This window comes from Apostichopus japonicus, chromosome 3 (genome assembly GCF_037975245.1).
Source record: "Apostichopus japonicus isolate 1M-3 chromosome 3, ASM3797524v1, whole genome shotgun sequence".
Taxonomy (NCBI): Eukaryota; Metazoa; Echinodermata; class Holothuroidea; order Aspidochirotida; family Stichopodidae; genus Apostichopus; species Apostichopus japonicus.
In genome coordinates this window covers 22,640,806-22,666,724 of record NC_092563.1, presented here as the reverse complement: position 1 = coordinate 22,666,724, position 25,919 = coordinate 22,640,806, and the positions used below count along the sequence as shown (strand labels likewise).

The 25,919-nt window shown below is 36.1% G+C and overlaps 1 protein-coding gene across 4 annotated transcripts in view; it reads left to right on the top strand.

The window, feature by feature from the left end:
• The window catches only part of LOC139965468 (uncharacterized), a 79,524-nt gene that overhangs the window by 41,837 nt on the left and 11,768 nt on the right, over positions 1-25,919 (top strand). For all 4 annotated transcript variants that reach the window (XM_071967842.1, XM_071967841.1, XM_071967843.1 and 1 more), the window contains 11 exons: positions 1,944-2,204; positions 6,594-6,851; positions 12,767-13,027; positions 13,696-13,962; positions 14,684-14,944; positions 15,849-16,101; positions 19,384-19,542; positions 19,950-20,082; positions 21,464-21,572; positions 23,123-23,250; positions 24,184-24,430. In XM_071967842.1, coding sequence (XP_071823943.1) covers positions 1,944-2,204; positions 6,594-6,851; positions 12,767-13,027; positions 13,696-13,962; positions 14,684-14,944; positions 15,849-16,101; positions 19,384-19,542; positions 19,950-20,082; positions 21,464-21,572; positions 23,123-23,250; positions 24,184-24,430 — 2,337 coding nt within the window. The remainder of the gene's footprint in view (positions 1-1,943; positions 2,205-6,593; positions 6,852-12,766; positions 13,028-13,695; positions 13,963-14,683; positions 14,945-15,848; positions 16,102-19,383; positions 19,543-19,949; positions 20,083-21,463; positions 21,573-23,122; positions 23,251-24,183; positions 24,431-25,919) is intronic.

The following is a 25,919-nucleotide window of genomic DNA, read 5'->3' as shown; positions in this document are numbered from 1 at the left end:
ATTTCAGCGAATAAACAGATGGTGAGGCTAGATTTTTTCATTGACACAGTCTGGTGTTAGGCTACCATGTGGAAGAAATTGAAAGAATTCTCACAATTATTATTTTTTCATTCGTTTATTTCATAGAAGGAAAGACCTAAAAAGGAAATTTACGAGATGTTACTAATGGATTATAGACTGGATAACTAAAAAATCATAATCCCAAGCGGCTTTTTACTAAACATTTATTCTAAATGCAAGAATCCCGCAATCCCGCTGGTAATGTGAACCCAGGCTGGCATTATAGATAGCAGTAGGCTAGTAAAACTGTTTAAGAGCTAAATTGGATATTCATATGGTCTGATCCAATAGAGGAGGTTGAGAGCAAACATAAGCCATGGCAGTGCGATGTTACTGTAGTAGTGATGTTAATTATATGAAGTTATTGACAAATTAATGAAAGAAACAATTGTGTCTTACCGAAATCGATTTTATAAAAGCAACAGAAATTATTGAGGAAGTCTTTAAATACTCTATCTTAAACCTATATGAACATGAAAACATTGTCAGTGGAGAATATAATTCATCCAGTATAGCATCCAATAGTAATTTCTTAAAATTCGCGATACACGAGGGTAAATGTCAATTTTTTTCAGGTACCCGGATACCCGACGGGTAACGGCTCTCGTGTACCCGGTTACCCATTTCGGAAACATTGAATTGACTGAGGAATGTCAAATACTCTCCAAATATGTGGTTATCATATTAACTGAAGTCAAAGTCATAGATTCAAAGTCAAATGCACTGCTAATTTGCAATGCAAGAAATTCTGTTCAATCAGGGGCCAAACTGCTTCAAACGTAGTAGGAAGATGCCCTATGATGGGAACTTGTACAGAGTGATAGGTCAAAAGCTCAGAGGTCAAATTCAGTGAAACCTGACCTTTTGCATTAAATCTAAGTGGACATATTGAATCAAATTGCAATAAGCACTGGTATAGTGGGTATGTAAAGTAATATAAAATGTGTGATTAAAATGTTAAGTAAGGTCAAATGTCAAATGAATAATTTTTGTGCTTGTATGTAAAGTGCCCAATGAAAGGGAATTACCACTTGAAGGTCTTTAAAATGAAAGATCAGAGGTCATAAAGGCCCAATGAAGTGAAAGGCAACTTTGCTATCAATGTAAGGACACATATATATACCGTATCAAAATACGTAGTTACTTTAGGCAAAGTCTGGCATCAAACCCAAGGGGTAAATATAGGGCAGGTTCAGAACAAGTACAAGAGATTTTCAAGAAAGAGAGAAAATAAAACCCTGTTCTTAGTTGTGCAAATTTACAATGTCAGTACAAATGTATTTTCTTTATTTTAAGTTGTAACAATCTTTGTTGGGTGTTTTACTTTTGAGAATATAACTGTTGGGAATTTGAATTTGACCGTAGAGAAGTGAAATTGCTGAATGATAAGGGTTATGTCCAGAAGAATAAAAGACAAGTGAAAGCTAATACACGCACAGACCTACACACATAAATTGTGTTTGCTGGTCTAGTTTTGATCCTTTGCAAATGGTAAAAGGTATATATGCAATGATGGCTTATGTTTGTATGTGGGTAAGTGTGTGTGGTTGTGAACGCCATAACCCAATAAGTATATCTTGGTTGAAGTTCATACCTGGTGTGTACATCCCTGTGCTGAGTACTAGAAAGAGGATTAAACTGGTGAAGATCAAAGTTCATCTGAGGTCAGAAGAGGACTGTAGCTCCCAGGCTCCTCTACTTCCAGTCTCTGAATTAAGACCAAAAAAAGTTTATTGGATACATATCTGGGGCAAAAAGCAATTCCTTAGGGAATTATGGTTAGAAAAGAGAAAATGTGGGACAACCTGAAGTTATATAAGTCTCAACAATCATTGCCTCTGGTGATGAAACAAGTTTTCATCCTTTATTTTTGTCCTTTACAGGTTTAAATGAATCTGTTTTACGTCGAATAGGCCATCAAATTAAGAAGGAACAATGGAAATTACTTGGTGAAAAGCTGTTGATTTCTGAAGTGCGTCAGGATGCCTTTAGGGAAAAATTCAAACTCCTCCCTGAGAGAATCTATCGAATGTTCTCATACTGGAGTATGCTTCAATCTTTTGATGCAAACAAAATTGAGATGCTTGCCTCTGTATTGTATAAAGTTGACCTTGGACATGTTGCAGAAAAAGAACTATATAAAGGTAAGATATTTGCTTGCTCTTGTAAAGTTAATATTACATGCTAAATGTGAATAAGACAAACCCCTCATTAGAGTTTATGTGAATCTACTGTACCCTACTGCATATGGTAATCTATGTTCTTTCCTTTTAATGGTATGTATTCTATGTTTATAGCAACTCCTTTTTTTCCCTGTCTCAAACGGGTCCATCGTGGATGCACCTATCAATTAAACCTATAAGATAAAAAAAGTGGACACCTCAAGACAATAATTCATAATTGTGATTTAATAATCTAGTTTATTTCCAGTGTCTCTTCTGAGCCATCTATAAAAATTAAATATTCTTCCTCGCTGTTCTTTATTGTGCTTCTTGTGACAATGATTCTAATGCACTGAGCAAAATGTAATGCATGTAAAGTCCTTCTGGTTGCAATACCTGTAATGGATCATGACATCACCCAGAATGTCATGTGAATTTTCTGATTAATAATACTGTCTCTCAGACAGGAATGAAGGTTTTCCTAACTAGAATTTGAATATCACTTTTCTTAACTGGAACTGGTTAAATGTGAATCATAATGTCATTTAGTGCACAAGAATATTACTCATGCCTAACTGTATTAATGTACAGAATGAGTTATCAGTGCCTAACTTCTACCTTAAAAGAAGAACTTAGGGAAAGTAAATGTTTCAAATCCTGTTTGTCTTATATCAATGCCAAAATTGCAGCTGGACAGTGTGGTTTATTACACCCATGAATGTTGCAATAATAAAACAAAAAATAAAAAGAGTGAACATTCTCTCCTGTTTCTCACTTACAGATTTACATTTCTCAGATTTACTTAATATTAAGCTTACAAAATGCAACAGCTTCTGGGGGTTTTGCGATACATTTCGCTGAAATTGATTTCCCAGAAGAAAAAAAACTGTTAGCCAACTACTTACTGTAACTACTGCAAACATCCTGTGTTGGTAAATATGTAAAAGATAGAGGTGTTTCGATCCTAGCAGGATCTTATGCAGAGACTAAACTTAAACAAACAAAGACCACATTAAGAGACACATATGGACACATTAAGAGATATAGATGGACACATTAAGAGACAGATGGACACATTAGAGAACACAAAGAGAACGAGAGAGATACAGATCTATGGACACATTTAGAGACACAGTAATGGACATGTGAAGAGACACAGATGGGCACATTAAAAGACACAGACTGACAGAGATACAGATGGACAGAAAGTTGAACAAATGAGAAATGAATATCTGAGCAAACATTGTCACAACAAAGGAGAGATACAATATGAAAGGAAACAGTGAATGTCCTCTCATCTAATTTAAATCTCCTCAGAAATTTATTTCTCTGCTTAAAGTCATTTCAAGAAAACAAGAAATATCTGCTAATGCTGCAGCTGAAGCCCTCTGGACTCTCACGAGGGCTCTGAGATACTATACATTCAATAGAATTCTTGTGAAAATGTTTCTGACATCACTGTTGAACATGGCGACTAACACATCACCCCAATTTCAACCAGATCTACTCAAAAACTTCCAGTAATTACTAAAATTACATTCATATGTGAGTTGAATGCTGGTCATTCTAGTTTCAAATGGGGAAAATGGATCCTGTTTACTGATTGTTATGGGTATGATTAGCAGTGCCCTACCCAAAATTTTATTGTTTGTTTTGGCGTTCAATAGCGCGTATGGTGGGCGGAGCCTCAGCGATTGATTAACATGTGCCTTAATTTCAACTACTAAAGATAAACTGTTTTTCCTCTCTCCGTCTCACAGGTAAGATGTTGCTTAAATCCCTTTCATGTGAAGATGAAAGTATTACTAGGTTGTTGATTAAATATTTGTCGTTATTAAAAGTATTTCATTATGACGGATGGTCTAGATTTGCCATTGATACATGAGAGTTAATATTCGTTATAAACGAGACCGTCAGATTTGCATGTAGGATATGTCTGTGTTATCATGGGCCTACATATATTCGCATAACAATTGTTTGTCGTTAAAGTTTGATTAGTGGTAGAAAATCATAATTTGCACGAGTCATATCAGTACAAAAGTGATTTATTTCTTGATGTTATTAATAATAATATATCATATGTATCAGGATGCCGTAGATGTGGCATTTTAGGTAATTTCTTTGAACGTAATGTTGCTCAGTGACCTAGCGTTATGAATAGGCTATAGCGTGTACATTTGGTCGTTAGAACTGTCATGAGGGGTGACGTCATTGCGTAGTAACAAGAGTAGGGGATTCCCCGAAATGCCAGGATGAAAATCCATTCAGATGCCTCATCCAAATTTGCAGTTATGTGAGACTGCAAAGTTATTGTATTATATCAGTGATTGATTAACATGTGCCTTAACGTTACAACAACTGTTTTTCCTCTCTCTGTTTCACAGTGGGATTGATAGATCCGGGTCCTAACATAATTTGCCATGCTTGGAAATAGATGTGTAAATATATGTGTAAAATATTAGTTGATGGTTGATGTTCATGCAGTATATAATGGCCCAGGGAGCCATTCTGGCAGTCTGCCACACAGCATGATATAATCTATTCTTAGTATTTACATTTGTTTTTTTGCATCCGGTTTCTAGAAGCTGCACATCCAGCTTACCTGCACAATTACTACAAGTACTAGGAGATCGCAAGAATCATGATGTGTTATCACAAGTCTCTGTTAGTGTATATTGTCCAGCGTCAAGTTTACAACTACCTTTACAAGCCTTCTCCTATTTGTGCAAACCTTATGCAGTTAAATATTGTATTGATGGAAACAATTGGACAGGATTATAATTTTCATAACACTTTGTCAGGGGCATCGGAGGCGGTACGGCAGGTCCAGCGAATGCCGGACCAACATTCATGGCGCCAAAAAAAAAAAAAAAAGTAGGACTAAGAAAAAAAGGGCAAAAATAATCTGGGAGATATTTTTCAATAATTTTCAATAATGATGACGGCAAGTAGGCTAAATGTGACTACTCTGGCATGGCAGGGGTCCTGTTTTCAAGCTCGGGAAGTGCCATTTCGTGCAATCTGGGAGGCATTTTTTTCAAAATTTTCTCTGTTCAGTTTAGTTTCACCTACCAAACGTTCCCCCCCCCCCTGATAATTATGATACATGGCCACACTCTGATCTGCAGTACTAATCCAAAATAGCTTCCAACGCCCCTGTTTGTACTGATTAAAATGGAAAAAAGGTAAGTTTGCCCATGTCCACATCTCTTCAGGCAAATGCTATAGGTTGCTATCTTAATCCTGTGCATACAGCTATATTTACAAAGTACATGACAGTTTCCCACTTAAACTCCTGGGCGAAGAAAGGCCATGGAGATTAAGTGCCTTGCCCAAGGTGTCAAGGACACAGCAAAATGATCTGGCAATCCTTAGATTGCAAGCCGTTGCCATATTACCATTTTACCACATTGCTGTGTATTTCTATTTGAATGTATATTGCAAAACCAGTATGCGTACATGTACTTAGTATGTGATGACATAATTAGCTGAATGTTTGAGGAATCTGGCAGTATACATATAAACTTTCAACTCTTGAGGTCACATTTTGACAGATAAATGACCATGGGATTAATAATAGGATTCCTAGCAATATGGTACATGCCAAACTGTATCCTAATTATAAGTTCATCATTGCAAAACCCCATATTTGCAGGCAATTTTGACATTGCTAACCACAGATGACCATGATTTTAACTTGAATCCACAGATTTATATTTTTTAATATAGGGCATCCACATATACCAAGTGAAGGTTTCATTAATACAGTTTACCTTCATGAGAATCATGTTTACTTGCAGTTTTCTTATGCATACATACAGTATGCCATCATAATTGTAAAGGCTTATTATCATTGGATTCTAAAAGGGAAAAACTGACTGGAAGTTTGAAGTATTAGTCATTACACCAAAATCTGTAAGAGGCTGCATTTTCATATGACTCTGCATTAGGTCTATCTTTCTTTGGAATACTTTGCCTTTCAATACTTGCAACACACCCTAATAACTACTTTCAAGTATAAACCCAAAACTTATTTATTTAATTACTATTTCAGTCTTCTTTGTCGCATTTGTAGTTTGTATGTATTTGTTCATATTTCCTTTGTATAGGGCTTAGGAACATTTTGTATTTTGAGCTTTATAACTTGTATTACTGTAATTTATGATTATTATACTTTGTATCTTTATAATTAATACTCAGACCCAATTCTTCCTAATTGGAGAGCTATGGGTTGTTAGATTCGTACTGTCAAAAATCTCAGAACATGGTTGCCACCGCTTGTTGTTTCACTGTCAACATTTTTAGTATCCTGGGTGAAATTGCATGATTCTTCTGCTTCTCACATCTGTGATATTTCTCCATTTATTTTAGGTCTGAGACAACATGAGCTTGAGAACATTGCATCTCTTCTCTCTGACAATTGGCAAAAACTTGCACCAGTTTTTGTCAAATTTCAGGACATTGATTATATGATGGAGCAAAAGGGAGATTCATCTCAAAATTGTCTCAGAATGTTAAAAATTTGGAGGGGACGAAAAATTCAAGCTGATGATGGCAATTTGAAGGAAACTTTTATCGAAGCAATGTGTCAATGTGATTTGAACAGAGAAGCCAGACAGTTGTATGATGGTAAGTTGTGTTCTCTCTTTGTTTGGTGGGAAGTGGAAAGCTTTGAAGATGAGGCTGCTGCAGGTACATGGTTACTTGTGGGAAGCACTCTGGCCTGGTAAATATATCAGGTGTAGCCATTGTGGCTTTAACATACACAAAAGAGAACAGTTTGGCTATTTGCCACCCCACATCTTTGAACAACAAAGGATGGGAGTGAAAGGGGTATCTGGTATGTAGCCTTATCTGTCATGCTGTTGGAAATATAACTTAAAGAATGAGGTATATACAGTCATTTATAACTTGTTGTGCATAGTCTAAAGGCAAAGCTATCTCTGTTGTATTTCTGTAGAAATTATAGTTGTGAGAAATGACCCATAGAACATATGAGGCTCATTAATTGAAGTGGCTTGACCATTAAAAACTGGTGTAATTGTATTAATAATTTGGGCCTGCACTGTTGAGATGATGACAACATTAATTAAGGCTTAAAGCAGCCGTTTCAAACAATTAACGTAGTCTGGATGTGAATAAATTTAAAAATATAACAAGTGATAAAAAACATTACTTGCACTCATATTTTCGTCTATAATTTATCAAGAAAAATTCTGCCGAAAGCTGTTTGTGCTAATCATATGAAGTAACAAGCACTAGCTTTGATAACCTTGGAGTCGTTTAGTGCTAACTCATCATAGGCGTAGGAGCCTCATTTGATTTGGGGGGGCTGTAACGACTTGCCCGAAAAATATAACCGAATTTTTTTCGCGCGCTCCGCGCGCATTCTACATGTTAATGTGCATTTCATACAGGCATCCATCATTTATTGCATCATCTGCCAATAACATCAAATCATTTTCCGTGTTATTACCCTTCCATATTGGTTAGAATTATTGGGGAAGTCGTTACAACAATAATGATAATAATAATAATATCAGTTTAACCATTGAAAAACACATTGCAAATTCTTCTTCTTTCAGTAGGTGCCAGTGGCGGAGCTAGGGGTATTGGTCGGGGGGGGGGGAGAGAATGGTCTGTAGGGACGCTTTTGACACTATCTAAGCGGAGCGCCACCACAGGTTGGCGCGGAGCGTACAGAAATTTTTTGAGTAAAGATACTCCCTAGATCGCCGGAAATGACCCTTTCCGGGCCTTGCTGATTTGCAGATAAACGAAGAATAAATAGGTGTCATCGCCATTTGTCAGAAAATTGAACCAACAAAATGTGACAAATGTCAATAGGTATTTGAGAGCGCAATAAAAAAGTCAATAATCGAGAATAAGTCAAAAGTGGTAAAAAGCTGAAAAGGGTGCCAGCAGTCCATTTGAGTCCGTCAGGGGGGCATCCGCCCCTCTGACTGTATGGACGCTCCGCCACTTGTAGGTGCCCGAAAAAATTCTCAGCATATTGCCAGAATTTTCACCAAAATATTTCAAAAAAAACATTGCAAATTATTCTTCTTTCAGTAGGTGCTCGAAAAATTCTCAGCATATTGCCCGAATTTTCACCAAAAATTTGAAAAACACATTGCAAATTATTATTCTTTCAGTAGATGCCCGAATAATTCTCAGCCTATTGCCGAATTTTCACCCCCCCCCCCCAAAAAAAAAAGAAAAACACATTGCAAATTATTATTCTTCCAGTAGGTGCCCGAAAATTCTCAGCATATTGCCCGAATTTTCACCCAAAAAAATTGTTGGGGGGGCTGCAGCCCCCCCAGCCCCCCCGCCTCCTACGCCTATGTAACTCATACAAGAAGGGTTATATGTGCTGGATACAATGGATGGACACATCTTTTGCACAGAACAATGTTTTGTTATTTATTCTTAAGTTTTTCTTTGGTGGCCCTCAATGGTAAGGCATTTATTCCTACTTTTTATAGGTTTAAATATATTAATATTATATTAATATCATATTTTATTATAATAAATTATGATTCTTGACTGAGTGGCTAAAGTATCAAATATAGCTATCTGACTCTAGTACCCTGCAGTCTGGTGTCCGGTTTCTTATTTATTTTGTCTTGGTGTTTCCTAGATAATGCTCAGAACTTCTGATACTTTCTGAGCATTTGGATTTCGAAAGACCGCAGGGTTATTAAGAAACTAACAGTTACCCTCAGTGTTCCCCCCTTACACAATGGCCAATCAAAGAGAAGTTTTACAGATAGTTCCATCAGCTGTGTGATTTAAACACACTAATCAGATTTTACACTCGAGTGGTCAACTGGTTATCTCAAAATGGTCTCAAAATTGGCTTTATTCTCTGCAATTTGTACTAGATGACTTTGACTTTGGCTGTAAGTTGTGAAAATATGTGTAACTCTCATTTGTTACATAAAATTTTTAAAGGGGTGGTTGGTGGGAGAGCAGATTTGCTAGCTCAAAAATGGTAAAAGAAAATGTCCGTTTGATCATACCTAGGACACATTTTTGTCTATATTTCACTTAGGAAGACTGTTCTGTGTGAATATTGAAACATTTTGGAATGAAAAGTATATTTTTTAATTGGTAAAAAGTAATTGGTTGATGCCCACAAGCGAGAAATACAAACAATACATCTTTTATGGTTCTCACTTAGTTCTTGGACAAATTTAACTCACTTGCTCTTTATCACCTTTGTAAGATACTGTATATCCCAAGGCTTTCAGGTGTTCGGGGGGTGGGGGGTACGTAAAATTATCCTGTCAACATTTTAGCTGACTTTCAGTTTTGTGGTCGGCACCCATGTGACCTGAGAGCATGTAGAATCACAATGCATGCTTCAAAAATAGAGGCACAATTAGACTCAAAATATAAAATATCATTAGGCTGGCCAGTTAAGGTGTGCATGAAACGTTTTAAAAGAAAATCTTATTACTGTGGTAATTAGCATGCTCATGACTGCTGGCAATATATGATTGGACTAGTAGTCACGAAACAATGATTTATGGCTTCTGGAATGGCTAGGTTACATGAACTGAACCATGGAAACTACACTGTACTGTAATCCTTAGTCCAATTGTGAAACACACCTGTGTGCTTGTATGGATCTGTGAGTATGTTTAAAGACCAACTATGGAGACAATTTGGGGGTGGGGGGATTTTCCATTAATTTGGGAGTTAACATACCCATAATCAACATGTGTAAAAAAATAATCTTCGAAAACCTACTATAACCCATCAAAAAAGACCACGAAAATGGACATTTTGGGTAGTCACCTGACATGAACCTCTGGAATGTCTGAAAACAGAGATTGACCCAAAGGAGCCTCTGGTCACCGTGTGACGTCATTGTTTGTATACCGCGAAAATCAAACGCTGATATAGGCTGATATAGGTTCACTTAAAACAAGAACACATAAAGGTAAACAAATATTTTTAAGACAATTTTAAGAAGAAAATTTAGTTAAATTGGTTACTTTGTTATCAAAATTTCCACTCAAATTAAAGCATCTTTTACATAGCGGAGCATCAATACGTCCGTACGGTAAAATATACTGTAGAACATGCAAGCAGCTTGGCGATTCCGTAATACAATTTGATCGCAAGATACCCTAAACTGAACAGAAGAATATACCTAAAAGATGCCTCATGCGTGATATGTGACGGGTAAATTGCTTACGTTACTGTCAACGAATTACCAAAAAGAAACTAAACATAATCGAACAACTACGAGAAGACGCTGACCCGAATCGACCAGGGTAGCATATACATGACTAAGCTTCAGCTGAACATAGTACTTACTCGTTTTAATATCCAAAAGTACAAACACAGAAAAAGTATCCTTTCAATAAACCAAATTTAGCAGTGAATATCCAAATCCATGTTTCTCGTTTAATCCTGGGCGAAATACTACCGAGACTCTGTGTAATTCCATAGAGTTAGGTCTAGTTGAAACAGGCCTTGACCAGTAACATCCCACAATCACAAGACAGTTACTAACAGAATAAAACGTCCGATTGCTACATAGAACCGTTTTTATTCAACTCCTTGGACCATGCAGATGCCGGAATAAACATAACGGACAATATAACACAATGTACCACAAACTCATGATACTGCATGGAATACAACAAATGTAGATAAATGCGATGAAATCCTAACATGACTATAAACACATGCTGTGAGTTGTAACTCACTACATGTACTAACAATGCTACCCTAGGCACGGTACATACATGGTCATCTCTTTCAGTAAATATTATACTGTCAATTGCGTGATATAATGTTACATGTAAGGACGTCCAGAGCTTGTTTACGAGGAGACTTGAAAGGGTCAATTTCCTATTAGCTATATGTCTGACACAGCTATGGACAGTATATAATTTTCGCAGAATGAGACATTTGCAGCATACACAGAGGCAGAGTCATGCATGTGGACTCATGGGCATGAGATACTCCGGGTGCTGAAAAATCTTTCCTCGTGGATCTCACAAAATTGATCCAAAGTCTGCGGCGTTTACGTCAGTTCTTTTACTCGGAAATCTAAAAAGCTAATGCTTTTGTTGGGTGAGTTATAACTGCAACCTCCAAAAACACAGAATTGTGGCATATCGGGGCAAAGGAGTAATATGGTTGATGTTTTTGGCAGCTCAAGTATACAACTTTACACACTAAAAGTATTGTTGTGAGTGAGGTATACAAACAGTGACGTCACATGGTCACCTGATGTCTTCGGAATGTTTCAGGAATGTCTGAAATAGGTTTCATAAAAAGTTGACTTTTCTTCCATTTTTCACGTATTTAACGTCCGAAATTGGTAAAGTTAATTACAGCAATGTAATTGGAGTGAGTTAAGGATTACATACATGCAAAATGGTGGGATTTTATGTTCATCGAAAAGTCTCCATAGTTGGTCTTTAACTGCATGTCATGTATGTTTATCCCCCTGGAAGAGTTCAAGAGTCCTATTGGAATTGGTGCAGATGGAAGGTCGTTTGTGGTCAAAGTTTGTGGAGTGTTAGGTCAGTGGTTAACCCTGGTGCCTTTCAATCATAAGGTCCTGAGTTCAAGTCACTCCATGATTCATGTTTGCCGTCCAGTTACAGAGTTGTTGACAATTCATAATCATGGACGTTACATATGAATCTAAGAGACTGACTTAGGTCAGCTTGCGGCTTTGATAAGCCAATAATGGTTTCTTTGCAAGTTCCTGCTTGCAGGAGGATCTAAATTACATAGAAATACAAGTCTGAAAACTTTAAAACTCAAAAACAAATCTTGGTTGAAGTTCATACTCGGTATGCAGATACTGTACCACTAGAGTGTCACTCTAGAATGTTCTCGTACAATATTCTTCCTGTTATGTAGTTGCATATGGATCTAGTACTCTATGCATTTTAGATTCACAAAGTAAATACTTGTTTTAGGCATGAAGCAAATTCTTGTTGAGAGTCCTTAGTACAAATGCTGTATAACAATTTAAAACACAAGGTTTGATCACGGAGTTGCCCAAAGTTTTGGCATTATACGCAAATTATTCTTATATTGACAGCTCTCAGGTAAAACACAAAGTGACATAATAATGAAGTAAAAACAGTAGATATTAGTTAACAAATTCAATTCCGAAAGTACATTTTCTTCAAAACGATTATATTTGCAAGTATTGCAGTTATTTGAACTTTCTTCCATCAGTGTGTGTCTGAAATAAGATCCAGCGGTATAGCGATATATTCCAACTGGTCGGTGTTGAGATTATAATCAAACCAATGGTTTTGCCTTCTGCATATGACCAGTGACTGATGAAAAATTGAAATAATTATGAATAATTGATTACAAGTCATGAAACAGTGTCCTACAATTCCTTTAGTATAATTTCATTCCTAAGCAATATGGGTGTCGTTTGTATCTAAGCTAATGGAAATTTTGCTACCATGCATGCAGAACATATTTGAGCCTTTGTAGCAGTTGCTTCCAATGTTACCGTACAGTATGTACTATTGTATCTTTATTCCTAGGTCCACCACCTTATCCATTTTCTGATTTCCATATTGAAGTTATAACTGATGATAAGAAACTATGCCAGGGATTGATCAGAGGCCTGCAGTTGGAGAACAAGTGGAAAGCAGAGAAAGGGAGAGAGGCTTTTTTCAGGTTGGAATGCGTGCTTCAGCACTGGTGGACACAAATTTATGAAGAAAGCAAAACACAAATGCAGGAATTCAAAATCCTCCTTGTACAGTATGGACGAGAGGACCTAAGGGATCATATTGATAAAGGTTTAATATCCTTTTAATGAGATGATATCAATAAAATTTCAATACTGAGCATCTGTAAGTTCAATTGGTCATCCATGGTCCAATTAATAGTTGTCTCATCCAATTCACTGATAAATTCAGCCATGGGTTGAGATTTGAGTAAGAGATAATCAAATTTAGTGTGTAGTTCTTCTCAGAATAATTCCAAATTTCACTAACAAAGTTGAATTCCTTTATTATTTATTTAATTACCATTTCCTATCCTTTATCTATGAATTCTTTAGTGTTTAATATCCAAGCATCAACAGTGGTGGTCTATATCCTGCAAATTTGGCATAACATCTTTTAAATATAGTTTTCCCAGGCACTTTGAAAAGAGTAAATACATGCTCCTGGATGTGCAGTGCACCTGCAAGTAGACACACACCAATCAGAATTGAATAATATATAGAATATTGAATCTGCACCTGTCAGAATTGAAAAATAGTCTGCTTACACTGTAGAGGCTATTCTTTCCTTTACCATATCACAGCTTTTTCCCACCTGATGAACAAGCTTTCTCTTGTCTGTAAATGGTAGAAAACCCTGTCTGATCAGCCACTATGTACTTTTAAATTAAGCCTTTGTCCAACATTTTGTAGGACTTCTTCCATTATCCATCTGTCAAAATAAATTGTATTCTTTTGCAGTTCCTGACCGTGGAATGTTTGATGATACCATTTTGAACACAGCAATATTTTTAGCCCGTAAAGACTGGAGAAAGTTCGCCAGTGAACTGGGGATGAAGCAAAATGACATCGATGAAAAGTTGAAACAGGCTGTACTTCCAGAAGAAAGCCTTAGGATTGTTTTCCATATTTGGTACAAACAGGAGCAAGGATGTAGTAAGCTGAGTAAACTTGTGAAAGCCTGTCGTTCTATTGGTCAACATACTCTGGCTGAAGAAATTGAGCAAGGTATATTTCAACAACCTTTGTGGGTATTTATTTTTTGTAACATTCTTGAAAAGTCTACATTATAGGCTAGAATTTAACTGAATAAAAAAGGCATACTTCATTTTTGGCTCCCCCCTTCTACCAAAGAATCAGTTGGAAGAAAGAATGTGGGCAGTGACATTAATGTGGGCTGGATGGGACCGAGGCAGCACAGCTAAACTGTTTGTATTACTTGACAGGAGCCCAACCAGTCCATTGAGCAGTGTTTAGTGATGAAGCAATTATTCATATCCACATCTTGATAGATGTTTCTTATTTTTCATGGATTCCTTATCTTTATATAGTTTTGTGCCATCATTCAGTCACTGTATGTGCAGGTCTTGGGTGTAACATATGAAAGGCATTGATATCGTAGTTAGATAATGGTCAGAGAAGCAATCAGTTTTAGACATTTATATATCATAAATTAGATCTTTGCAGTTGCATGGTACTATTTGCAAGGTGCAAAGTAAAAACCAAGATTGCAAAGTACTAAGTTTGACAAACTTCTTTTTCTTTGCAATGGAGAGACATTCCCTTCCGTAAGATCGTTTCCTAAGTATGGACAATGTCTGCATGTTCAGATGTTACATGTCTTAGCTTTTGTGAAGGAATGTCATTTATTGAATGTGAAATTACATTCTAGCTCGTTCATGAAGGTTGCTATGCATTCAAATAGTTTTGTACCCATTGTCCTTTCCAGGTCTGAGTTACGATATGTTAAGGAAAATAGCCCATCAGATTGAATTAAAGTCCTGGCAACGACTTGCTGATCACCTGTTAATCTCCCCTGTCCGTCAAGATGCATTTAGAGAAAAGTTTAAATCCCTTCCCAGTAGAGTGTATCACATGTTGTCATACTGGAGTATGATTCAACCATTTGGAATTGACAAAGTGGACGGACTTGCCTCTGCTTTGTATGATGTCAAGCTTGGATATGTTGCACAAACATTGCTATACAGAGGTAATTATGTGTGGTCATGCATACCTTCAATAATGTTGAACTAATATTCAAATTTTGCACATCCCTGTGAATGTTTTGGAACAAGGAATTGCAAATAAACTGAAAGTTTTGTTATGTTAAAATACATATGGATTTAAATGTGCACATTAACAGATTTTACAAACAATCTGCACTGATTTGGGAATTTAATTTGCTACTAGCTACAACAGTATAGAGAAAAGGCATATATTAACCAATCAGTGAACAGCATGCATATATCATATGATATCAGAAGAACTGATTGAAGATATTGATAGGATAGGTACAGCAACTGCTTTTGTTTACATTGTGACTTTACATCTCCATCAGATATTCTTTACTCGATGCCATTTTTGGTTAGATTTCTTGGGTACTTTTATCCTAGTAATATGCAAGTTCCTATCATTTTTCGTGTGTGCATGTGAATCGTGATATTTGTGCTTCTGTCACTCTGTTGTCATTTTGGTTCTCCATTCGAGAGATAGAAATGTTACTTGACTAAGGAATTCAATATGCTATATTGATTTAAGATAGTTCAGTTCAACATTTCAGATTTTGGTGGCATTGACTGTGATCAGTTGATGGCTATATATATCCAAACCCCAGAGATTATTAACTCAAGGAAGTCTGGGCCTATTGTACAATAATTGTGCTTTGTTTCTTGTTAAACTTTGCATTGGATGTCACAAAATTTGTCTGGGTATTATCTCACACATATTATAACATTATAACTGTTCATAACTTTAATCATAATGTTGCGATTAAGTAGAATTTTTCATTTTTTCTGTTAATTTACATCACATAAATGTTTGTATTTCTTCTCCAAACTTGGATTTATTCCCCTGTTCATGAGCTTACAATGTCAAAAAGTAATTTCTTCCTTCAGATTTTGGTGACAAGGACTGTGAACCAGTTGAAGGTTACATTGATCCTCCAAAGAATGTTGAAGCTTATCAGGTTGGAATGTTCAAAGGTATCCAAGGAGTCCACAACTCTTCCTATATGGATGCCACTCTCTTCAGTATGTTTGCATACAACAGTATCTTTGATGCAATTTTGTTCCATGATGAATCCACCAAGGAGGATATCACACAGGTCAAAGATGTTCTTCGGACAACAATTGTAAACCCTCTGAGAAGGTAGGCCAATTGTTAATTTGTAAATTGTTTATGAAAAAAATTCCTTATTACATTGCTGCAAGTGCAGCAGTGCAACTTGTACCTAACTGCTGATTGGCTAGATCTGTGAAGAGGCAGCATTATAACTTGCATGGCATTTACATAATTATTGTTGTGATTCTCTTATATTCACAATATATAAAACAAGTCCTTTACAAAGATATCAGTAAGATCACGGCCTTTATTGTTCTTGCATTTGACTTGTTTGAATTGTTTGGTACATATTTAAAGAGCTTCTAGCTCTTCTCTGGCGTTATTACTATGGTAAGAGGTATCATTGCCAGCTGTAACAGGCATAACATCTTTAAAATATGTAAAGGCATCAAGTAACCCAGTCCTGGAAATAAACTCTCCTACAATTCAAATTGAAGCTCGAAATATGGACCTTAAAGAGAAACAGCCGTTGGTGATGTCATCAAAGACACTGTAATTGTGGTATACAGATCCTTTGTGAGGAATAAAGGATATGAAGTAACAGTTCCCTCCTAAAGACCATCCTATCAAATGTAATCAGCAATCCTTAATCTTCTCTATTTCTTCTTCAGTTAGACCAATTATTTTAATGTTTTCCTTTCTTGAATATTGTTCAAGCTGCTCAGTTCCACTGCTCTTTACTTTAATATTCTGTTTCAAACCATGAAGTTCTCTCTTCTCAATCTGTAGTGCTTCCATGTTATGTCTAATACTTGTTCTGTCTTGGCCCTTATGCTGTTGCCACTGCTTCCATAATCATGGGCTTTATTAAAGTTATAACACTTAATATTATGGTGCTGAGATACTCACCTGCAGCCCGCATAACTGTTATTTCGGAGGTGAACTGACAATTGACAGTTAACTCAATGTTTTCCCATTAGAGTTATAGCAATACATTACTTTTCACTTCATTTGTCCCTTTATTCTGAAAGTCTGTGAGTTTGTGTCATGCATAGGAACCTAACAATCTAGAAGAAAATCTGGCAGGTGTTTTGTAGAAGTTTTGTCTCAAAATTGCAATTCAGAATGAGGACCCCATTTCTTTTACAATGTTCAAATCAACATACCCTAATCTTAATATCCGGATAAAGGACGTGTTGATTCTTTTGAAATGACGTCTGGGGACTCAGTCAGAATACATAACAATTGCACAATCATGAATGCACCTCATCCAGAATGTCAGGACCTGTGCTAAGAAACACACCTTAAAAGCCACGACATTTGAGGAAGACAGGACCAAAAAACCAGTCCTCAGATTTTCTTTGGCTCATAGCCATTGTCATGCTGCCATCTTCTTTCTCTCAGAGTTTGCATACACACACAAAGTTTTGTAGCCCTTCTACAGATGACCTCCAGACAACTTCTGTTAAACTTCCCACTTTTGACGCCATTTTGTATTATCTGCATTCTGTGCACCCAAATGTCAATCTCTATTATCTGACGCCACTAATTCAGAGATTTTTGCACCACAAGATACTCAAATGATTCTTTCAACAGAAGAATGAACTTCCCAAACCTGAACTTTATTGTTTTAAATGACTGTTCGAGACAACACTAGTAAAATCAGCTAACCTTCAAATTTTTATTGGGTTGGTCTTGTCCAAGGGTTGAAATAAGGATTTGTGGACCAGGAGCCACTTTCTAAAAAAGTGGCTCCTGGTTCGCAGCAATTTCAGTAGGACCAGGAGCTATTTTCTCACTACCAGGAGCTAAAAAGGAGAAACAAAATTCAAGTATGGCATGTACGTACGTATCAGTACAGGTGTTGTGCGATAAACCATGTGCACCAGTGCAATTGTGCATGCACTCTATCGATCAGTGATTTTATCAAATCGCTAGCAGTTACTATATAGCACTAGCATGCAATGTAGTTTCAGGCTTCTGTGCAGCGCATGATAAGGCTGATATTTACAGGAGTACGCGGGCGCTTATTTGCCGACAAAGTAGCACCTTTGCAAATTGTATTTTCATGTCCAGGGGCGCTATTTTAGTGCTTACCGGCGCGAATAGCGCCTGGGCGCCCGCTTATTTCAACCCTTGGTCTTGTCACTCTTTTGGTCAAATGTAGTCCAAAAATACAGAACAATGTCATAGGAAACTATCTAATAACTGAATGGCACTAACAACTGGGGTTTTGGAGTATTCCTCAGAAGAATAATTTAGTGTCTTTATATACAATGGTGGGTCCAATGGGATGTTGGAATCTCAAAATGTCCACTTCCTTATCTCTGAATTTTTATTTTCTCATAACAAAATCTGTATTTTTTAATGGAAACTTTAACTTGCTCCTCACATTATCAAATTTATAATGTCCCACCTTTTATCCTTAGATTACTGAGTTTTGCTTCAGTTTTTCTGGAATTTTTCTTCATATAAACTTATAATAAAAGGAATGTAAGACAAAAGTTTGATATTTTGAAATTGCAAACTTTTGACTGTTTGATCTGAAATGTAGACTTATGACTGGGAGAAGCCCGCAAGGGCTTACATCATCATGTCGGGTGGCTTGCTTCCAAAGCAACATTTTAACTCAAAATTGGAATCGAACATTAAAACATTGATAGTTATACCAGTGACACTGTCGCTGTGTAGTTTTGCATATTCATTACTAAATTCACATTTAGGGGTGGTCTAGCAATCATAACGAGAATCGTTTTTTTTCCTCAAAATTTTACCATCTTTATGGCGTTTCCATTCGTTTTAACAACTATCAAGTGCTGTCATTTTCAGTCATTAGAGAACAAATATCAGCCATGAACAAAACCGGTGGTACATCTAAACAAAGAAAAACATATCATCAAACACTATCTTATGGTTTTCCTATTTCGGTATGCACATAATCACTTTAAGAAAGCTTAGCCCAGCTAGGCTACATACATCTGCTGTGAAAGTATTTTTCAATATGACATCACCCATCACTTATGACAGTAACGTGACCATGGACTTACACTATAATGCTTGAGATTTTTTCACTTTTTGTTTACTTGCTATAGGCAGGCAAGTAACCTTTGCAGTCAAGTTGGCACGTGTATGTGTGATGCCCTAGCTCAAGATGGGTAACCTCTGCAGTTTTCATATTTAGCATATGGCTTCCCCATAATTAGTAAAATGATCCTATTGTTTGGGTGAAGTCAAAGACCATTTAGGGTCATCATGCTGCATATGTACTGTATTTAAAGGCAAGAAACCACTGGGAGATGTTTCCCTTTGGTCATGTCCATTAATTCAGATTCTGTGTTTCTTATTTTTCTCTTTTCTTGCTTCTCAAAGCATTGGTTATGTTCGAGGCGATCACATGCTGTATTTCTGCAACTTGCTGAGAGGCCTAGACATCTTGCAAGGTCTACAAGCAGAGGAGAAAGATCCAGCAGAGTTCATACAAGCCCTCCTGCAGGAATTAATTAATGTGAAACCTTTCCTTCAGATCAGGTACATAGTAGTGGTATTGCCTGTTTCATTCCAAAAGAAAACAGAATGTGAAATATTTGTTTAATTTTCTATACCGTAATCATTTACATTACATGTAATAGAATATTCTGTCATAGACCAAGACTGGAGACTGAACGAGGCTTTTACCATGGTCTAGCTAATAGGTGAAGGAATGACGCAATCTCTAATAATAAAAGCCAGAAAAACCAAAAATGTACAATATGTCTTGAAAGAAGTGATTTGGGTGTTGCTATGTTAGACCTATATTTGAGTCTGAAAGTGTAGGAAATAATACCACCATTGGAAGACTAAGAAGTTGAACTTTGATAACTGCAGAAGCTATATCATCTTAAACTGAAATAACCAAATATGACATTTTTCCTTATTGTTTACTTTCTTTTCCACAGTCAAGGCCAAAATACTACAATGGAGTCTTTCATGTATCAGATATTTCTGGACAAGCAAGATAATTCAGACACGTCAACAGTGTCTGATCTGCTCCACTTGTCTTTCCTACAGTCTGACTTGAAGTTAGCTAAGGTGATTAGTTTACTTCTCTACTCCCTCCGTTAGCATGGCTTCTCTAAGATTTTACTGTTTGAGTGTTATTATGGTGTATTGTGTAAAGAACCTCTTCCCATGGGCTTGTATTGCAGTTTAATGCATGAAATCAACTGTTGGCTAGCACTTTCCAATATGATGATTGTAAGGAATAGAAAGTTACGAGTATGAAAAGAAATGTTAGACCAACAAAAATAAGGAAATTCATTTTGACATTTATAGACTTTTGTTCAAGTTAAAGTGAAAAACATACTGTACAAAAGACATTTCACCTCAATGTCTAATCCTTAAAATGTTTTAGGTAACCTGTTCACTACTAACATATGTGCATATCAAATAAATCTATGCTTTCGATTGTCTGTGGTAGGTAATGTGTACAAATAATGTTGTGTCAGGGATCCTGTAGGAATGTCAATGTGCTTTGACAGTTCAAGACAGATTGCCAGTCGAATATCATCAATTGATAGTTCTTCCTTCATAACTCTCCAATTTTGAGTGATTTGAATGTAAGTATGTGAAGTATAGGCTTATTATTAATCTGGATGTAGCAGGCCATGGTACAGTAAATTTACAGTGGAAATGTTCCCTAACATGTTATACAGAAGGTGTGACACCACCATTTATTGCTCCCATTGATTTACACACTAAGATTGTCACTTTCCAAGGTGGATAGAGCATATAGATAGAAGTTTTCAACTGACATATCCTACCTGGCACATGATAGATAATGGCTTGGGCTATCATAAAACATTCAACTTTTGCCACCATGACCAATTAGATTTTGAGCTAGAAGAGCTCAAAGTTAATCGTAGTGCTTACCAACACATCTTGCCAGCTGTCTTTGCAGAATCATCTTGTTTCACTAAAGATTTCTAAAATACCTTAAATCACCTTCAATCATCCAGATTTTTAGACCTTCAGTAGTTTATTTCATCCTTTTTAACATCCAAGCATAAAAAAAATGGTGATGACTCCGAAAATGGCCAAAAAGTCAATACAGTGTTCACATTAGGACTATTTTCCGACAGTTAAAGTCACACGTGCACTACTCTAATTGTGGTGTGATACCTGTACATTCTGTACATCACTGTACTGCTAACGATTGACATCTTGACCTATTGTGCAATACTCAACCATGGTGTAACTCCCAACTAGAATATTATATATTTAGGTATCAGTCTTATGGATTGATTGCTGATAGGACATGCATATGTTTACTGCTTAGTCTCAAATAGGTCACAAAGCACTTGAATAAATATACCCTTTGATAAAAACTGTTGTTGGGCAAGGATTTATTTGTAAGATTTTCTTGGTTACAAGAAAATATTTAATCTTGGAATTTGAATTCTATTTTCTGAAGGTACCAGAGTGTTTAATCATTCAACTTCATAAATATGGCAAGAAAAACAAGCTTTATGATTGGATCATTCCCAGCCTTGAGATGGATATCAATACACTCATCAGAGATAGTGAGTTGATTGCATTTCTTCTATAATGTGAAGTTTTTATCATCATCTCATCATTTTTGGGTCTGCAAAAAGTTAATTGATAGAGCTTATATGCAATAAATGGAATAAAAGAAATTAAAGCTGACCTAATAACGAATCTTGAAGAAAGCCACCAGAATTGTTTTCATCCTTCACCACCAACCCTTCTGAACCCCAATTATTAGTACCCACATCTCTTTCTGATTGTTTGTTGGTTAAAGCTTACTGTATGATGGCTTTCCTGATGCTACTGTATAAATTACATTTTTTTGGCTTTATATGAAAATGATCTATTGATTCTGTTCATTGCTACCAAAGGTATGACTTTGGTTTGGTCAGAATTATTCATATTTGCAACATTATGAAAATACAAAGTTCTTTTAACTATATTTCTCTATTTATACCACACCATCATCTATCCATAGTGGCATTCTCTTTCCATGAGATTCCTGGGGAAAGTGTGTGAAGGTTTTTTGGTTAAACTTTACAGAGTAAAGATCAGTATGTGAAATAAGCAAAAGCTGACACAACACTGAAACTCACAGGAAACCTCGACAATACTTCTTTGTCACTTACCATGCACTGACGAAAGTAACAATTTTATTATCCACACATTTCTTTATGCTTGTCTGTTGGTCCGAAGACCGTTAAAAACAGAACTTTCATGAAGTTTGAAGGTGCATTTTGTTTTCAAATTGACGCAATAAATGGGTAATATACAAAACCAGTAAAGAAATCATATAAGCAATCTAAACAAAGGTGCAATGCATTATTCCACCAAAGGTACACAAGGATCTAAAGGCAGAGGTTTACAAAGGGAAAACTTAGCCTAATGAACCCAAGTCAGTACCGATCTATTTCCATGTATAAAACTGAGAGTATTATCAAGCTGTTTCACTGTAGATGTGAAAAGAAGTTCTTGCATGGTTGATGAGAAGCTACTTTAATAAAGAGTCATTGTGTGCATGATTAAATACCTCTAAGATATGACATTACAAAAACTACTTTGTTAAATTACTTGAAAACAATATGAAATTAAACACATAGTCAGCTCAAAAGAATAAGTTAGTGCACACATTTTGTTTTAAAGATTTTTCAGGCTATTGAAACTTATTTCTCATAAGCTACTGAAAATAGCATGTTTCTGTGTATAAAAACTGATATATATTTTCATTTATGAAGCAATTTGCTCAATTTGCATAGCATTTAGCTATTCTATACAGAATAAATTTGCTGAGGCCACTTGCTATATAAATGGAAATTTGATACATTATACACAAATTTTGAGCACTAATTCCTATCACTTTGGAAAGTTTCTGTGCAAGGTTTTTCTGTTTTTCAGTGGGACCCCCTACTAGCTGCAAACTGTCCATATGTTTAATCAAAGACTTCTCCGTCTGTTTAAAATGTTTTCCCCAAATTTCTTTACTGCTCTGTTTTTAAAATGTCTATCAAAGATTTAACGTAATAATCATGGGTTCTATGATAATTGTTGGTCTGATCTACAAATATAAATTAATTTGGCTTTACAGGTCCCCGACAGTGCAGTATCTGTGGTAAACTTGCATTTATAGAATGCAAGGACTGCACACCCGTGTCAACAGATGAAAACAGAGATGTCATTCAAAGCTTCTGTGTAGATTGCTACCTTGCAAGACATGTGAGATATTATATCTTCAATATATATTTATTACCTTCAAAGTTAGTCTGAAAACCAATATTATCACTCTTTGAAATGTGAATTTAATGTATGCATGCTGAATAAAACAATAAGTTAATTATGCTTGTAAAAACACTAACTCCCCTACCCGATTGCATTTCCCTAAGCTTCCCATTCAAGTATTTCTTTTGTAGTTATTCATGTGGTAATATGTGCAGAGTAAAGCATGTAGGTTGTTAGCAACTGGGAACAAGATTTGTACCAAGACAAGACAATGTTGAACTATTCAAGTACAAAAATTAAAAAGAAAGCATTTGCTTTCCTGTGTTGTTTTGACATTTTGTGCTGTCATCTTCCGGAAATTTTAGCCAAAGCGATTAGAATAGAATTTGATTATAGGTGGTACATATCAGTAATTATTTGATACATGTATACAACTTATAGTACGGCACGGTTCGGTCGTATTTTAAATTCTAATAATGCTGGCAGAGGTCTGGATAATAATGCAATGTTTCTGTATTGAGTTCTAAATTTAAGTTTTTCAATGTCAACTTAAATCACTTCAGCTGCTATCATTGAGAACATTTCAGTTGTGTCAGATGGGTTTTGTGTCAATATATACATAAGGGAAATCACAACATTGGATGTGCAATCAGAGACGATGCCTTCCTTATTTTAATGTAGCATTCTGACCATAGATATGTATAATTTCAGTAAATATTCAGTTCATTTAATGTTATGTGTGTGCATGTGTCTTTGTTGCTGCAGAAAGCTCTTCAATGTGTTCTCCCAAAAAGGGTATTAGAGGTTCCTTATTTGTTGCAGAATTAGTAGATCCCCTTAAACGGACGATATGTTGATTACCAGTGTCCACTTGAGTGTCCCATGTAAATTCCGTATCAGTTTATGGTCTACATGTTTTATTTGTTGTAGAAAAGAAAGAAACATAAAACTACAAACCTGTCTGTAACGCTTGAATTTACCAAGATGTTTCAAGAAATAGCAGAAAAGGTTGATGAAGATAACATTGCAGTAAAGACTCAGCATCTTTATCCAGAACACAGAATGGAGTTGTTTTCTGTCGTCTGCATCGAAACAAGTCACTACATGGCCTTTGTAAAGACTTGTAGTGGAGATGGTGAACAGTGGGTGTTCTTTGATAGCATGGCTGACGGACGAGGTAGGTTTTCAAGTCACACCTACCTCTCTGGTGGTAGGAATATCAAGACAGATATTTTTAATTTTCATGAAACCTTACTGCTGTTGCAGTTATCTACAACAGCGTTCCCCAACGTTTAGGTCCATGAACCTGGATCTTCCATATGGAACCACCATTCCTCAGAATGGATGCTTGGAATGCATCAAGCTAGGTTGGACTACATAATTGATGTAAAAATATAACTAAATGGATGGCCATCAGCAAACTAAAATATTAGATCAATTATGCAACATCTGGATAAATCCCTGGCTCACCAATACAATTTTTCCAACTCATTTTTTTCTCACACCCATTAGTTTTCAGCTGTCAATCGACAATTCCCAGGGGTTGGCTGATTGTAATCACTGGTTTAAATTTTGATTTAAGTCACTTGATTTTGGTTCAAAGAAAGTCACTGATTGCAAGTAAAGTAACTTTGCTAATTTGGTAAGTGGGACAGCTTAATGAAGTGAACGCTGCATGATGTATGTATCTTTCTAACTAAATTATATGATAAGTAACATCATTCTGCATTCTTGAAAAACATGGCAATTAAAACAGATACAAAATATCAATTTTTTTATATCTTGAAGTAAACAACACATCGCTTTATACAAAACATAAGTCTATGAGAATTCCACAGTTTATTAACTAATAAAATGCATCAGCTCATATCGGGATTACCTTTCGTCAATCATCACCCTTCTGCTCCTTTTCATACAGAATTCCATGTAATACCACTCACCCTATCAATGTTGTAATTTTCTTTTAATTCCTCACCAGAGGCAAAAGGATTCTATGTGATGGTATGTGTGTGTGTGCTTGTGTATGTAACACCCGCTTGGTGGATTAACTTCATAGTTGGTACATCTATGGTATTGAGTGCAAGAACCATATTCTTTTCTGTGAAGGTCCAAAGTCCTTTTGAGTTCAACAGGTCAAATTCTGATAGCTTTGTTAACATGATATAGTACATCTTTTTTAACTTACTTGGTATGGAGATCCAGTTAGGTGAATAAAATAACTCTATTGAAATTTGTAGAGGTCAAAGGTCAACAGGTGTCACATTTTGAAATCCTTGTAAATGTAAGCGAGGCCGATTACGGTAATTGTAGAGTTCGGAAGGATACAAAATATACTATGTACAACACTGTGAACTATGCGTAACATATATTTTATCAAAAGTGCTATGTACAACACTGGATTCGTGCGTAACATATATTTAATCAAACGTACTAACACCTAAACGTATCTAACACCTCGTGGCCAACTCAACCAGCCTTCTCCACAAGCGAGCCAGGGCTCGTCGACAGTGAACATTAAGATTAAACTATTGTTACAAAAATAAAGGGCATCATTCCTATATCTTCTTAGCATTTCGGATATGCAAATGACGGATAAAGGTTAAGGGTGAGAGTTAACTTTACAATTGAATACAGTCGTTTTTTATTTCGTTAAAAATATAGTGGGC